At 38.1% G+C, this 16635-nt stretch overlaps 1 protein-coding gene across 3 annotated transcripts in view; it reads left to right on the forward strand.

Annotated features, from left to right (window-relative positions):
• Nucleotides 1–602: 602 nt before the first annotated feature.
• STAM2 (signal transducing adaptor molecule 2) overlaps nt 603–16635 on the forward strand; it is a 51559-nt gene continuing 35526 nt past the window's right edge. Inside the window, exon 1 of one of the 3 annotated variants that reach the window (XM_032637886.1) lies at nt 603–1005. In XM_032637886.1, coding sequence (XP_032493777.1) covers nt 732–1005 — 274 coding nt within the window. In that variant the 5' untranslated portion in view covers nt 603–731. The remainder of the gene's footprint in view (nt 1006–16635) is intronic. The other 2 variants (XM_032637888.1, XM_032637887.1) reach the window with 2 other exon arrangements.

Genomic DNA, 16635 nt, shown 5'->3' on the forward strand with positions numbered 1-16635 from the left:
CAGGGTTAAGAGGGTTTGGGAGCGTGTGGGTGGGAAGGGTGCTTGCACTTACACACTCATTTCAATACCTGGCTGTCTCCGATGGGAATTTGAGTTTGTGACCGCGATTGCATATCAGAACCGTCATGTACTGTCACGTATATGCTATACACTGTCCCCATAAAACTGTCAGCAACTTGAAGGCAGGGACAGTCGAGCAGTGTTTTCAGTGTAAGAGCACGATGGAAAGCGAAAAGTGAGGAGTCCCGATTTCCACGGTGGTTATTCTGGCGGGGTTTAGGCGCCGAGGAGAGTGTAACCCCAGAACCGCCAGGAGCGGAGCCAAACCCTTCGCCAACTCTCGAAACCAGTGAGGCTCCATCCGTTTCCAGGGCAACGGGACTGTGACGCGAACGTAGCCGCGGGCCCTCAGCCGCGTGGGACTAGCCCATATCTTAGGAAGGAACTAAACTGGAGGGAACTTGGCCGTCGGAACCAGCAGCCCTACGCAGGAAATCCCAGAACACCTCGCCCCCTGCAGAACTGCCGCCGGCATTGCAGCTTCCGGTCCTCTGGCGTCGCCAAGTTATAGGCTCGACAACTTCCGGCCTTGAAGGGCCCCCCCCTTCTATGGCTTGCCGGGGTCCTAGCGATGGAAAGGTGGCCTCGGCGGCCGCCTGACCCCTACGGGGGCTTCGGATCAGGGCTGCCGCCTCCTCCCGGAGGGCGGCGGCTACAGGGCCGCTGAGAAGATGCCCGCGGCTGGTGGGACCTCATACCGGGAGGAGAGGTCGGGGCGGAGCGCAAGGACGGAGCGCGGACCTGGAGCTGGTCCGTCAGGCAGGAGTGGGGCAGGTGCGGTGGCGGAAGTGCCGGACGCGACTGGAGCCGAGCCGTCTAGGAAGCCGGGGCCGTGGGTACCCCAGCCCGGAGCAGCTGCAGAGCCTCAGCCTGACCGCAGCAACTCGGGCTCGGGCGCCGGCGAGATGCCTCTGTTCACCGCCAACCACTTCGAGCAAGATGTGGGTAAGTGCTGGGCCGGGGCCCCAAGCCGTTGTTTGTTGTGCTAGAAAGTGGGCGGTGGCGACTCCGGGGACTGGAAAGCCTAGCAAAGCGGGAGGAGGGTGCGGCGTCGCCGCTGCCTGGCAGCCGGGATTTTTCTGGGGGCAACCTCGGCGCGTCCCTAGCTGCCAGGGGAGTGTCCCCAGCCCACCTGAGGTTGGGGACCCCGAAAGAGGACCGTTCCCCTTGCCAGGCACAGGAATAGGGAGGAGCCTGGGGTTCTCTGGAGACCGAACTAATTGAGCAATTACGGAGTTGATGACACAGAACTTCCAGCTCCCTCTAGAGCTGGTTGAGTCTTGTGTCCCCCCCTCCCCACTCCCCCGCCCCGCGGTTAAAAGTGATGCAGCAGACCCTGTTGTCTAGGGCAGCTCAGCACTTACAGAGACTTCAACTTGTCCCGGTTCAATAGGAAGAACCTATTTTATCTCGCTTATACATAGATGCGCCCAACCCCTGATCGCACGGCTTCAGGATTTATTTATGATAGTTGGAAGTGTTACACTATCCATGGATAGTGCAAGTTCTATAAGGTGTTCTGCCTTAGGGTATGAAAAGGAAAACCCCAGGATTTCAAAACAGTCCAGAACACCTGTTTTACTTCTTGGGGGGTCGTCAGTGACTATGGAGTGAGAAAAAGATGGATTGGGTATGAGAACTTAACTTGTGGCTTTAGAAAAACAGTAAACCAAGCTGGCTAAAATAAATATTTTTGTAGCAGTAGTTAATTCTAGGTAGAGTTTTAGGATTTAGTGGAATGAAAAAAACGCATGGCTGCAAATTGCCAGTTATACAGAATATTGCACCTGTTTCATAGTTACAATTTTCTAATTATGGGGAAAGTTTAGAAAGTGCCCTATTTTGGTATATTATGTGATTCCAAAAATGTGTTCAGAAGTCAAATATGATGTATAAGTACCTTCCTTTCACAGAGAGCTAAAAAACTTTATAGATTTTGACCCTTAGATAGTCTTCAAATATGTATTTCCATAATTTCATTCAACTTTTTTCTTGGTAGTTTAACATTGCTGACTGCTATAAACCTAGGAAGCATAATGTTGGGGTTCACAGCGTCTGCTTTTGGAACACCTAATGATGTCTTCCTTTGCTGCAGTGAGACCTTCACTTTTTATTGTTGTGAAGACTTTAATCTTGTCATAGTGGGGAAAAAAAGGCAAAATAGAATAAGACAAATGATTTTCAAACTTAACAACTGTGGAACTCTTCAAGGGAGATCTTTCCTGGAAGCCCATTGTTTTCTGATTGACAACTTCTCTGGTGAAAGTAAGCCAAGTTGCTTTTCTAAACCTCCCCCTCAGTGTCTCCTGAGGTTCCTACATGGTTTAGTGGATCACAGTTTAGTTCCACTGTAGTAAAAGAAGCATTGCTGTTCAGACATTAAAAAAAAAAAATACTGTGTATAGATTATTTCATGGGCAGTGCCATCAGCCAAAGCTTCAAGTACTTGTTAACTCAAGTATGAGTTAACTCAAGTATGACTGACTGAAGTCGGTTTCCAAAAGGCAGTTTAAGATAAAATAGAAAGTTTGATTGTAACCTCTTTTAGGCAAGTGGTTGGAATTAATAGAAAAAGTGGCATGAAATACTAAGGATTTCAAATTGTCTTTGTACATCTATCATAGAAGAAAAATTATATATTGCACTTTTCAAAACTTAAAGTCCCTGTTAATTTGAAATACAGTAGTTAATATGACGATCAAGTCATTGTTTAACTTGAGATGCCCACAGGAATGTTCCTTTGCAGTGTCATTGTCCTTTTCATCTTTCTTTGATTCAGTCAGATTTTTATTACCATTGTTTCTTTTTTGTCATAGCTTTGTTTACCTTTGATTCAACAAACAGGCTCTGAGTGATTACAAAGTGTGTGTCAGACAGTGTGTATCAGACTTTGGGAGCACAAATTTAATAAATAAACTGGGTTCCCTCAAGGAACTCTCAATCTAATGGAGGACTCGTACACACATAAAAAGATAATTGTATTTTTTACACCATATTACGATACTAGAAATACAGGAGATGCTTTACATTCTCCCTCTATTTAAAACAATCATCTTCCCTGAAGAGAAGACAAGGACCTTCAGGCAGACACTTTATTTGTAAAAGTGTTGACACTATCCTCTCTCTTCCCCTGCTTTCCTGATAGCACTTACACCTGCAGGAAGTGACCATCTCTTACTATATGTATGGTTTGGTCATTTTTATAATTAACTGTAAAGTTGAAACTACATTCCTTTGGTCGATGCAGTCTCATCAGAGGGTGAACAGCGTTTCTGACATCATTCATGTGGGGAAGAAATCCTTTTCTCAGACCTTGAGACTCTGAGAAAAGGCTGTAGTGACTCAAGATGTCTAGGAAGGCACTCATAAGTTGATGATGGTATATGAGTTGTCAAATGGTAGCCGGCCAAAGGCTAAGAGGTAAGGAACTCTGGCAAGTTCCTGTTTTTTTTCTTGGAGTCAGACCTACAAATCCTGAAAGGTATGCTAGGGATGGTAGCATTAGAGCTCTTTAAATATTTATTGGATCGCTTCTAATATGGGTTTATTGTTTGTTTTGTTGAATAAAATTCCTTTGAAGCTGTGCTGAGAAAAAAAGAGAAAATATCCACACACATCCCCCCTCACCCTGGCCCTGATTCTTATCTTGAAGGGGAGTGTAGGTTTCCTAAGGTAGAGAGCCAGTTTGGGGCAGCCTTTTTAGGAGATCCCAAGGAGAAAGTAAAACATGAGGGACAGAGCCACAATAGGAAGATTTAGTGGTAGTGTTAAAAGGGCAGACAGATGTCATTTCCTTACATCCTGTACCGATTTTTCCAGTCTCACTACATTGATTCCTGAGTCATGTCTGTCTGTTCTGCTCCATAACCCCAGTTCTTATTTGCGTGTCTTTTTTCTCCTTACTCAAGCCAGGCAATCTTGCCAGTTTCTGTCTCTGTGCCATTTACTACTATTCGCTGATAGATTTTTGCTTTTTTCAGCAATACTTGGTATCTCCTTTCTTACACATAAACTTACTTGTGTCCCACAGAGCTGAGCTCAAATTCTACTTCTACAAAAACTCTTTTCACACAGTGGATTGAAGTATGAACTTTATCTTAAAAGGAGACTTTTCCAAGTAAAATTTGAATGCATGTATTGCTATGTCTTTGGCTTGTGTTTAGTCAAATAACTTGACAGTGAGTAGCTTGGAGTTTTTGATAATGGAATCGTTTTCTCCAGTGAAATTTTACAAGAAACCCTAATATAAAAATAGATATTGGGCTTCCCTGGTGGCGCAGTGATTGAGAGTCCACCTGCCGATGCAGGGGACATGGGTTTGTGCCCCAGTCCAGGAAGATCCCACATGCCACGGAACGGCTGGGCCTGTGAGCCATGGCCGCTGAGCCTGCACGTCCGGAGCCTGTGCTCCGCAACGGGGGAGGCCACAACAGTGAGAGGCCCGTGTACTGCAAAAAAAAAAAAAAAAAAAAAAAGATATTGATGGCACTCTGGTAATACAAATTTACTTTATACATTTAAATATATTACATTTACATAGTCATTAAGGCAATTCTTGAACATATGAGGTTGTTGCAAAAAATTAAAAAAATTTTGGTTTTAGGTGAGAATGACAGCTGTAACAGCCAGTTTTTTTCCTATACTTTCTTTTGCTTACATGGTACCAAAAATTTCTAATACCTAGTCCTAATTAAAATAGTTACAAATTTTAATTAATATATTTCGTAATTTTTTAAACGATGAAAAATTTTTAGCATAAAGTACAGAATATAACATAAACTCCTATTCCTGTCAGTCACCTCTGTCAAGTCCTAACATTTTGCCACACTTCATTCTTTTTTTTTTAAAGAAAACATTCAAAATACAGTGGAAATTATTACTTTAATTTATTAGCTACCTGATAACTATTCTTTTTCCTCTCAGAGTTAAACACTCTAAAAAGATAAAAAAGTCTATTTTATAATATATACTATACATACAAATATACTATATTGTTTTGCATGTTTTTTTTTTTTTTTTTTTTTTTTTTTTGCAGTACGCGGGCCTCTCACTGTTGTGGCCTCTCCCATTGCGGAGCACAGGCTCCGGACGCGCAGGCTCAACGGCCATGGCTCACGGGCCCAGCCACTCTGCAACATGTGGGATCTTCCCGGACCGGGGCACGAACCCGTGTCCTCTGCATCAGCAGGCAGACTCTCAACCACTGCGCCACCAGGGAAGCCCTGTTTTGCATGTTTTTAAACTTCATAAAAAATAATATTCTCTGTAGTCATTTGCAGCTTGTCATTTAGCATTTTTTGTGAGAGTTATTCATGTTGATGTTTGTAGCTTTAGTTCATTAATTTTAAGAGCTATGTGATATTCCACATATTTTTAACTCATTCTCCTATTAATGAACATGAAGTTTTTTGCAGTTTTTTGCTATCACAGACAACACTGCAGTGAAAGTTATTATCCACGTTTTCTTCTTCACAAGAGTGAGAGATTCTCAAGGGATTGTATCTTGAAGAGGAATTCTTTTTTAAAAATGCATATAGTGCAAAGTTGCAAAATGTTAAATAATACAGAATTGTTCTTCTAAGTGTTTGTGGGAGATTTTACTCCCACCAGCAGTGGAAGTGAAGTCTCTGTTGTTCCACAGTCTCACTGACGCTGGGTATTGTCAGACTTTAAAATTTATGCCAATTTGATGGGTGTGAAATAGGGCATTGTTTTCCATTTATTTCAGCTTCATTGCAGTTGAGCATCTTTTCATATGTCTCTTGGTCAGTATTCTTTTTGTATAAATTGCCTGCTCCTTACTTTCATGTACTTATTATTCTGTTGGATTATTTTTTCTTATTGATTTTTAAAGTTTCACATGCGTTCTCTACTAATCTTTTGTTGTTTATGTGAATTGCAAATATATATCCTTGTCTGTTGCTTCTTTTTGTTTTTCTTTTTGTGCTGCCTTTTACTATTAAGAAGATTGAAGTTTCGGTTTAGTAATATTGTCTTTCTCCCTTGATTTTATTTTCTTGTTCAAGAAAAGCTTTCTCTCCTCCTTGAGTCTATAAGGATCTTGTTATGTTTTCTTCTGAAAGTTTTATTGAAGTTTTGATTTTCACAGTTAGGTCTTTAGTCCACCTGGACTTGGTCTTTATGTAAGGTCTAAGGAGAGATTTGATTGGATAGTCAATTCACAGTAGACAATTATCAGTTGCCTAATCACCATTTATTGAATTATCTATCCTTCCCCCACTAGTTTGGAGCACTTTCTCCTTCATACAGTAAATCCCTTTCCTTGTATGAGGTCTGTGTCTGTGCTTTCTGTTCTACACTGTTCTTTTTATCTATCCTGTACCAATACCACATTCTTAATGTCATTGGCCTTTATAGGTAGTAGGGCACGCCCCCTGTCTTGTTTTTCTTCATTTTTATACTCTTAGCTGTTTTTTGCCTTTTTTCTTTCATATGGGTTTATTATCAGATTAGTAAAATCATAAAAAGGAATTTCTTTTATGTTCTTTTAGAATTTGAGAAGACATTGTAGTTTATATTTTTGATTCATATGCACTGATGATGTTGATAGTTAATAATACACTTTTTATTTCCTGATAATAATGTTTAGTTCTAATCTTACTTAGATTATATAGTTGACCCTTGAACAACTCGGGGGGTTAGGGGTGCTGACCCCCTGTACAGTTGAAAATCCATGTGTTAACTTTTGACTCCCCCAAAAATTAACTACTAATAGCCTACTGTTGACTGGAAGCCTTACCAGTAACAGTCAGTTAACATGTTTTGAAGGTTATGTGTATATCTACATATATTTTATACAATTCATGACATACTTTTTTCTTAATTTTTTTGATATTTCTAGGCTACCCGGTTTGTCGCAAGTTTTTTCTAATTGTTACAAATCTCCAAAAATTTTTCCAATATAGTTATTTTTAAAAATCTGCATATTAAGTGGATCTCTGCAGTTAAAACCCATGTTATTCAAGGGTCAAGTGTAATTGTAAAGTTAGGTAAGAGAGCAAGAGGATGATTTTTCTACAAGTAAGTATACACATACTACTACTGTCCCTTGAGGTGGAAGGGAAAGGGAAAGAACTTTTTAAAAAAAAATATAATTGCCTTATTAGGCTCTGTAACTTTACTTGATAGTGAATAAATGTTTGTATTGAGTATAGGGATTGAACCTAAGAAGGTCTATATGACAGATATCAGACATTGCCCCCTGAAAATTATTGACATTTTGAAGCTGCCACCTACTTATTTTTAGCACATATTACTTCAATTTCATATAAAAAATTTGTTGGTACATGGTGGTGTAATTTTAAGAATTTTAGCCATTCTAGTGGCATCTCTTTGTGGCTTTAATAAGTATTTATTTATCTAATCTTTAATATAGTTATTCACTAAATTAATATCCTCCTTTTTGAAATATCTGTTTAAGTTTTTCACCCATTTTTCTTTTCACTTAATTTTCACAACTCCTCTTTTAAGCATGGCAGCCATTTTAATTTACATTTTACAGATGAGAACATGGATTCAGATTTGAGTCAGAGCTGAGGTGAACTACCTAGCAACCTTAAGCTAATATGTAAGTTTCAGAGCTGGGAATAGAGAAGGTGGGTCTTCAGTGTTAATGGGTGACGTGTGTACTCCACATGTGCATAATGATTTCCTCAGTCTGCAGAGGTTATGTGGTCATCTGCCCAACCTAACTGCTTTTGATTCTCCATCTGTGATGTTTTGGCGTGTTAGTGGCTACTTTGAGACTCATTTTTCCTTTTCCCCAGCTCTTATTGTGTCTTGCACGTGAAGCTTCCAGATAGGTCTGTTAAAATAGAAATTATACTTACTACATTTATTCTTCTGCCCTGTTCCGTAATGTAAGGGTGTTTGTAGAAAAGAGCATGCCTGTTCTGTGGAGTTGCGAGGGGGTATGGCTCTCAATGAACAGGATTACAGAGGGCATCTTGGGAGTATCAGACAAGAAGAAAGTGAACTTGTAGGAATGTAAAGGCTGGCTCTAGACCTTTTACCTTTTAAATAGATGATTTACAATATTAGAAGGAAGTAAAAGATGATTTTGATTTTGTTTCTTCCTTTTTCCTATCTGCCCAACGCTCTAAACTCTTCCTAGTCCCCCCACAAATGTTGGTGGTAACATGTGAAATGAAAAGAGTAGCAGTCACTCTTCTGTATTCCACCAGAGCAAGAAGTTCTTAAATATGTACATTGTGTTATTAAATGATGCAGTAAATGGAGTTAAGTGTGGCATTGTGTCTGATTCTTTTCTTATAAACAAGAGTTGATCTTGCATTTGTCCTATTCAGTATGTTTAAAATGTTCATGCATAGAGAAACTGAAAACTAACTTGTTGAAAGAGTTAATTTAGCAGTTTTGAACAAAAATTGCACCCAAGAGGCAGATTAATAGAAAATATGCCCTGAGCCAGACTGCCTAGACTGAAATCCCACTTTTACTATTTAGTATCTGTATGATCTTGTGCTAGTTACTTTTCTGTCTCAGTTTGCTCATCTATAAAATGGGGCATTTTCATTGGATTCAATGTAAGTAGTTTAGCGTACGTAAAATACTTTGAAACTATTGTTATTTTTTTCATTTTTAATTAATTATTTTATTTATTTTTGGCTGTGATGGGTCTTCGTTGCTGCGCGCGGGCTTTCTCTAGTTGCGGCGAGTGGGGGCTACTCTTCATTGCAGTGTGCAGGCTTCTCATTGTGGTGTCTCCTCTTTGTTGCAGAGCACGGGCTCTAGGCGTGCAGGCTTCAGTAGTTGTGGCACACTGGCTCAGTAGTTGTGGCTCGCAGGTTCTAGAATGCAGGCTCAGTAGCTGTGGCACACGAGGCTTAGTTGCTCCGTGGCATGTGGGATCTTCCCGAACCAGGGCTCGAACCCGTGTCCTCTGCATTGGCAGGCAGGTTCTTAACCACTGCGCCACCAAGGAAATCATTGTTATTGTTTTTTAATTAATTATTACCTATCATTCATTACTCAGAGCTGTAAGTAGGCTTTCATTTTAGGAAAAGTAGAATTTATATTATTGTTTTCTCCAGAGTAAACTGAAGATTTGTATCAATAAAATTTTTACCCAAACAAATCAAAGCATTAAATTGGGAGGAGGATTAAATGAGAAAATGTATGTTGAACCCAAGTACTCTAAAATGCTAAGTGTGTTTGTTGTCATTGGAGTCAGAGAAGCAGTGAAATATTTATAATCTGTCAGTTTGAAGTATTGGGCGTTTAATTTTTATTTAACTTTTAATTTAACTAAATTAACTTTTAGTTAATTTTAATTTAACTACAGAAGAATTGTGTGGTCTAGAAATTTAATAACAAATATGTATTTAATAGTGTAAACATGTAAGGTTTATAAACTAGAAAAAATTGTTCTATATTTTCAAGTAATTATTTAGTTTATAATGAATTGGTACAAAGAAAAAGCGTTTTTATATCTTTAGTAAAAGCTGTCAGCTGTGGTTTCCTGTTAGATACCAAAATGAATTTTACTTATTTACTTGCTTTCCATTTTCTAGTTTATTTCTTCTTCTGGGGAAAAAAAAATTCTTTTTTTTTTTTTTTGCCAGTTTTCCCCTGTTCTTCTACTATAGTTTTAAGGTATAAAAATAATTGTTTAATACATAAGAAGTAATTTTTTCTCTAAGATCTAAGCATTGCTTTAGTCATAGCCCAAGATATTGATATATAGTATCCTAATTATAATAAAATGTTATGTTACCTTCTGTTACAGTCTTAATTATATGTTGTGATTGTTAATGTCCTTGTGATTGGCTATTATGTTTGATCTAATACAAATATAGTGTATTCAGAGAACACACTGAGTCTGTTGTCCTAGATTATTTCTAGGTGTTGGTAGTTTTGTGCACATTTGAAGAAATATTTAAACTCTGCTTTAATGTACAAGCAGTCTTCACTTTACATAATTCCAACATGCATGAATTTAGTTACCATGTGTAATTAATTAACAACAATTCCCCAACAACAAGTCTGTAATAACCTGAGCATAGAGCCCAACTGAGCCTGCTTAGATTTTGAACTACAGAACTATGAGCTAATAATGGGTGGTGTTTTAAACCACTAATTTGCATTTGTTACATAGAAAGTTTAAAAACTTAATATACTGAGACTCTTCAGTTTTCTTAAATCTTTTTTCACTGTTCTTCAAATTTGATAACTTTTGTTAACTTTTCTTCATGTTCACTAACTTTTTTTTTTTTTTTTACATGTTCAGGTTTGTATCTGAGGTTATATTAACTGTATAATACTGAAACTTTCTTTTTTTACCAAATGACAACCATTTCCTCCATTACTCAAAATTGTATATGAACACATACCATAGTAGTTGACAGTTAGGACTTTTGACGTAATTGCATTCATTCACTTGCTCATTCATTCATTCTTCAAACATTGAGTAGTCATTTTAATTTACCATAGATTGTGCTTATGTGTTTCCTTTCCCATGATAAATTAACTTTTAGGATCACTTTTTAAAAAGGATCACTTTTTAAAATTTTCATTTATTTTTTGGTGCAGCAGGTTCTTAGTCATCCACTTTATACACATCAGTGTATACATGTCAATCCCAATCACCGAATTCATCACACCACCACCACCACCACCCCCGCTGCTTCCCCCCTTGGTGTCCATACGTTTGTTCTCTTCATCTGTGTCTCAATTTCTGCCCTGCAAACTGGTTCATCTGTACCATTTTTCTAGGTTCCACATATATGCGTTAATATGCAATATTTGTTATTCTCTTTCTGGCTTACTTCACTCTGTAAGACAGTCTCTAGATTCATCTACGTCTCTACAAATGACCCAATTTTGTTCCCTTTTATGGCTGAGTAATATTCCATTCTATATACGTACCATATCTTCTTTATCCATTCGTCTGTTGATGGGCATTTAGGTTGCTTCCATGACCTGGCTATTGTAAACAGTGCTGCAACGAACATTGGGGTGCATGTGGTTTTGTTTGTTTGTTTTTGTTTAATACAGCAGCTTCTTATTAGTTATCAATTTTATACACATCAGTGTATATATGTCAATCTCAATCACCCAATTCAGCACACCACCATCCCCACTCCCCCGTGGCTTTCCCCCCTTGATGTCCATACGTTTGTTCTCTACATCTGTGTCTCAACTTCTGCCTTGCAAACCGGTTCATCTGTACCATTTTTCTAGGTTCCACATAACATGTGTTAATATACGATATTTGCTTTTCTCGTTCTGACTTACTTCACTCTGTATGACAGTCTATAGATACATCCATGTCTCAACAAATGACTCAATTTCGTTCCTTTTTATGGCTGAGTAATATTCCATTGTATATATGTACCACATCTTCTTTATCTATTCGTCTGTCGATGGACATTTAGGTTGCTTCCATAACCTGGCTGTTGTAAATAGCGCTGCAGTGAACATTGGGGTGCATGTGTCTTCCTGAATTATGGTTTTCTGTGGGTATATGCCCACTAGTGGGATTGCTGTATCATATGGTAATTCTATTTTTAGTTTTTTAAGGACCCTCCATATTGTTCTCCATAGTGGCTGTATCAATTTACATTCCCACCAACTGCAAGAGGGTTCCCTTTTCTCCACATCCTCTCCAGCATTTGTTGTTTGTAAATTTTCTGTTGATGCCCATTCTAACTGGTGTGAGGTGATACCTAATTGTAGTTTTGATTTGCATTTCTCTAATAATTAGTGATGTTGAGCAACTTTTCATGTGCTTCTTGGCCATTTGTATGCCCTCTTTGGAGAAATATCTATTTAGGTCTTCTGCCCATTTTTTGATTGGGTTGTTTGCTTTTTTAATATTGAGCTGAATGAGCTGTTTATATATTTTGGAGGTTAATCCTTTGTCCATTGATTCGTTTGCAAATATATTTTCCCATTCTGAGGGTTGTCTTTTCATCTTGTTTGTAGTTTCCTTTGCTTTGCAAAAGCTTTGAAGTTTCATTAGGTCCCACTTGTTTATTTTTCTTTTTATGTCCATTACTCTAGGAGGTGGATCAAAAAAGATCTTCCTGTGATTTATGTCAAAGAGTGTTCTTCTTATGTTTTCCTCTAAGAGTTTTATAGTGTCCTGTCTTACATTTAGGTCTCTAATCCATTTTGATCTCTAATCCATTTTGAGTTTATTTTTGTGTGTGGTGTTACGGAGTATTCTAATTTCATTCTTTTACATGTAGCTGTCCAGTTTTCCCAGCACCACTTATTGAAGAGGCTGTCTTTCTCCATTGTATATCCTTGCCTCCATTGTCATAGATTAGTTGACCATAGGTGCGTGGGTTTACCTCTGGGCTTTCTATCCTGTTCCATTGATCTATAGTTCTGGTTTTGTGCCAGTACCATATTGTCTTGATTATTGTAGCTTTGTAGTATAGTCTGAAGTCAAGGACTCTGATTCCTTCAGCTCCGTTTTTTTCCCACAAGACTGCTTTGGCTATTCAGGGTCTTTTGTGTCTCCATACGAATTTTAAGATTTTTTCTTGTTCTGTAAAAAATGACATTGGTAGTTTGATAGGGATTGCATTGAATCTGTAGATTGCTTTGGGTAGTATAGTCATTTTGACAATATTGATTCTTCCAACCCAAGAACATGGTATATCTCTCCAACTGTTGGTATCATCCTTAATTTATTTCAACAGTGTCTTATAGTTTTCTGCTTACAGGTTCTTTGTCTCCTTAGGTAGGTTTATTCCTAGGTATTTTACTCTTTTTGCTGCAATGGTAAATGGGAGTGTTTCCTTAATTTCTCTTTCAGATCTTTCATCATTAGTGTATAGGAATGCAAGAGATTTCTGTGCATTAAATTTGTATCCTGCAGCTTTACCAAATTCATTGATTAGCTCTAGTAGTTTTCTGGTGGTGTCTTTAGGATTCTCTATGTATAGTATCATGTCATCTGCAAACAGTGACAGTTTTACTTCCTCTTTTCCAATTTGTATTCCTTTTATTTCTTTTTCTTCTCTGATTGCCGTGGCTAGGACTTCCAAAACTATGTTGAATAAGAGTGGCGAGATTGGACATCCTTGTCTTGTTCCTGATCTTAGAGGAAATGCTTTCAGTTTTTCACCATTGAGAATGATGTTTGCTGTGGGTTTGTCATATATGGTCTTTATTATGTTGAGGTAGTTTCCCTCTGTGCCCACTTTCTGGAGAGTTTTTATCATAAATGGGTGTTGAATTTTGTCAAAAGCTTTTCTACATCTATTGAGATGATCATATGGTTTTTCTCCTTCAGTTTGTTAATATGGTGTATCACATTGATTGGTTTGCGTATATTGAAGAATCCTTGCATCCCTGGGATAAATCCCACTTGATCATGGTGTATGATCCTTTTAATGTGTTGTTGGATTCTGTGTGCTAGTATTTTGTTGAGGATTTTTGCATCTATATTCATCAGTGATATTGGTCTGTGATTTTCTTTTTTTGTAGTATCTTTGTCTGGTTTTGGTATCAGGGTGATGGTGACCTCATAGAATGAGTTTGGGAGTGTTCCTTTCTCTGCCATTTTTTGGAAGAGTTTGAGAAGAATGGGTGTTAGCTCTTCTCTAAATGTTTGATAGAATTCACCTGTGAAGCCATGTGGTCCTGGACTTTTGTTTGCTGGAAGATTTTTAATCACAGTTTCAATTTCATTACTTGTGATTCGTCTGTTCATATTTTCTATTTCTTCCTGGTTCAGTCTGGGAAGGTTATACCTTTCTAAGATTTTGTCCATTTCTTCCACGTTGTCCATTTTATTGCCATAGAGGTGCTTATAGCAGTCTCTTAGGATGCTTTGTACTTCTGCGGTGTCTGTTGTAACTTTTCTTTTTTCATTTCTAATTTTATTGATTTGAGTCCTCTCCCTCTTTTTCTTGATGTGTCTGGCTAATGGTTTATCAGTTTTGTTTATCTTCTCAAAGAACCACCTTTTAGTTTTATTGATCTTTGCTATTGTTTTCTTTGTTTCTGTTTCATTTATTTCAGCTCTGATCTTTATGATTTCTTACCTTTTTCTTGTTCCTTTAGGTGTAAGGTTAGATTGTTTATTTGAGATTTTTCTTGTTTCTTGAGGTAGGCTTGTATAGCTGTAAACTTCCCTCCTAGAACTGCTTTTGCTGCATCCCATAGGTTTTGGATCGTTGTGTTTTCATTATCATGTGTCTCTCGGTATTTCTTGGTTTCCTGTTTGATTTCTTCAGTGATCTCTTGGTTATTTAGTAACGTATTGTTTAGCTTCCATGTGTTTGTGTTTTTTACGTTTTTATCCCTGTAATTCATTTCTAATCTCATAGCGTTGTGGTCAGAAAAGATGCTTGATATGATTTCAATTTTCTTAAATTTACTGAGGCTTGATTTGTGACCCAAGATGTAATCTGTCCTGGAGAATCTGTTCCATGTGCACTTGAGAAGAAAGTGTAATCTGCTGTTTTGGGATGGAATGTCCTATAAATATCAATTAAATCTATCTGGTCTGTTGTGTCATTTAAAGCTTGTGTTTCCTTAGTAATAATCTGTTTGGATGATTTGTCCATTGGTGTAAGTGAGGTGTTAAAATTCCCCACTATTATTGTGTTACTGTCGATTTCCTCTTTTATAGCTGTTAGCAGTTGCCTTATGTATTGAGGTGCTCCTATGTTGGATGCATATATATTTATAATTGTTATATCTTCTTCTTGAATTGATTCCTTGATTATTATATAATGTCCTTCTTTGTTTCATAACATTATTTTAAAGTCTATTTTATCTGATATGAGTATTGCTACTGCAGCTTTCTTTTGATTTCCATTTGCATGGAATATCTTTTTCCATCCCCTCACTTTCAGTCTGAATGTATCCCTAGGTCTGGAGTGAGTCTCTTGTAGACAACATATATATGGGTCTTGTTTTTGTATCCATTCAGCAAGCCTGTGTCTTGGTTGGAGCATTTAATCCATTCACGTTTAAGGTAATTATTGATATGTATGTTCCTATTACCATTTTCTTAATTGTTTTGGGTTTGTTCTTCTAGGTCCTTTTTTTCTCTTGTGTTTCCCACTTAGAGAAGTTTCTTTAGCGTTTGTTGTAGAGCTGGTTTGATAGTGCTGAATTCTCATAGCTCTTGCTTGTCTGTAAAGCTTTTGATTTCTCCATCAAATCTGAATGAGATCCTTGCCGGGTAGAGTAATCTTTGGTGTAGATTCTTCCTTTTCATCACTTTAAGTATATCATGGCACTCGCTTCTGGCTTGTAGAGTTTCTCCTGAGAAATCAGCTCTTAACCTTATGGGAGTTCCCTTGTTTGTTATTTGTCATTTTTTTCTTGCTGCTTTCAATAATTTTTCTTTGTCTTTAATTTTTCCCAATTTGATTATTATGTGTCTCGGCGTGTTTCTCCCTGGGTTTATCCTGTATGTGACTTACTGTGCTTCCTGGACTTGGTTGGCTATTTCCTTTCCCATGTTAGGGAAGCTTTCAAGTATAATCTGTTCAAATATTTTCTCAGGTCTTTTCTCTCTCTCTTTTCCTTCTGGGACCCCTATAATGCGAATGTTATTGTGTTTAATGTTGTCCCAGAGGTCTCTTTATTTTATAAATAAAGACAGTCCCAGGCTGTCTTTATTTCTTTTCATTCTTTTTTCTTTATTCTGTTCCGCAGTAGTGAATTCTACCATTCTGTCTTCCAGGTCACTTATCCGTTCTTCTGCCTCAGTTATTCTGCTATTGAGTCCTTCTAGTGTATTTTTCATTTCAGTTATTGTGTTGTTCATTTCTGTTTGTTTGTTCTTTAATTCTTCTAGATCTTTGTTAAACATTTCTTGCATCTTCTTGATCTTTGTCTCCATTCTTTTTCCAAAGTCCTGGATCACCTTCACTGTCATTATTCTGAATTCTTTTTCTGGAAGGTTTCCTATCTCCACTCCATTTAGTTGTTTTTCTGGGGTTTTATCTTGTTCCTTCATCTGGTACATAGCCCTCTGCCTTTCATCTTGTCTATCTTTCTGTGAATGTGGTTTCTGTTCCACAGGCTGCAGGATTGTAGTTCTTCCTTCTGCCGTCTGCCCTCTGGTGGATGAGGCTATCTAAGAGGCTTGTCAGGTTTTCTCCACTGATTCTTTCTGCAGTCTTCAATCTGTTTTAAACCCATTTAGTGAAATATTTTAGTTGAGATGTTGTATCTTCAGTTCTAGGTGTACCACTTTTTTAAATAGATCTTTATTGGACTATAATTGCTTCACAATACTGTGTTAGTTTCTGTTGTACACCAAAGTGAATCAGCCATATGCATGCATATGTCCCCACATCCCCTCCTTCTTGAGCCTCCCTCCCATCCTCCCTATCCCACCCCTCTAGGTCATCACAAAGCACCGAGCTTATCTCCCTGTGCTATGCTGCTGCTTCCAACTAGCTAACTATTTTACATTCGGTAGCGTATGTATGTCAATGCTACTCTCACTTTGCCCCAGCTTCCTCTTCCCCCATCCCCCCGCCATGTCCTCAAGTCCATTCTCTATGTCTACGTCTTTATTACTGCCCTGCAGGTTCATCAGTACCTTTTTTTTTTTTT

This window comes from Phocoena sinus, chromosome 7, assembly GCF_008692025.1.
Source record: "Phocoena sinus isolate mPhoSin1 chromosome 7, mPhoSin1.pri, whole genome shotgun sequence".
In the NCBI taxonomy this organism is placed as follows: Eukaryota; Metazoa; Chordata; class Mammalia; order Artiodactyla; family Phocoenidae; genus Phocoena; species Phocoena sinus.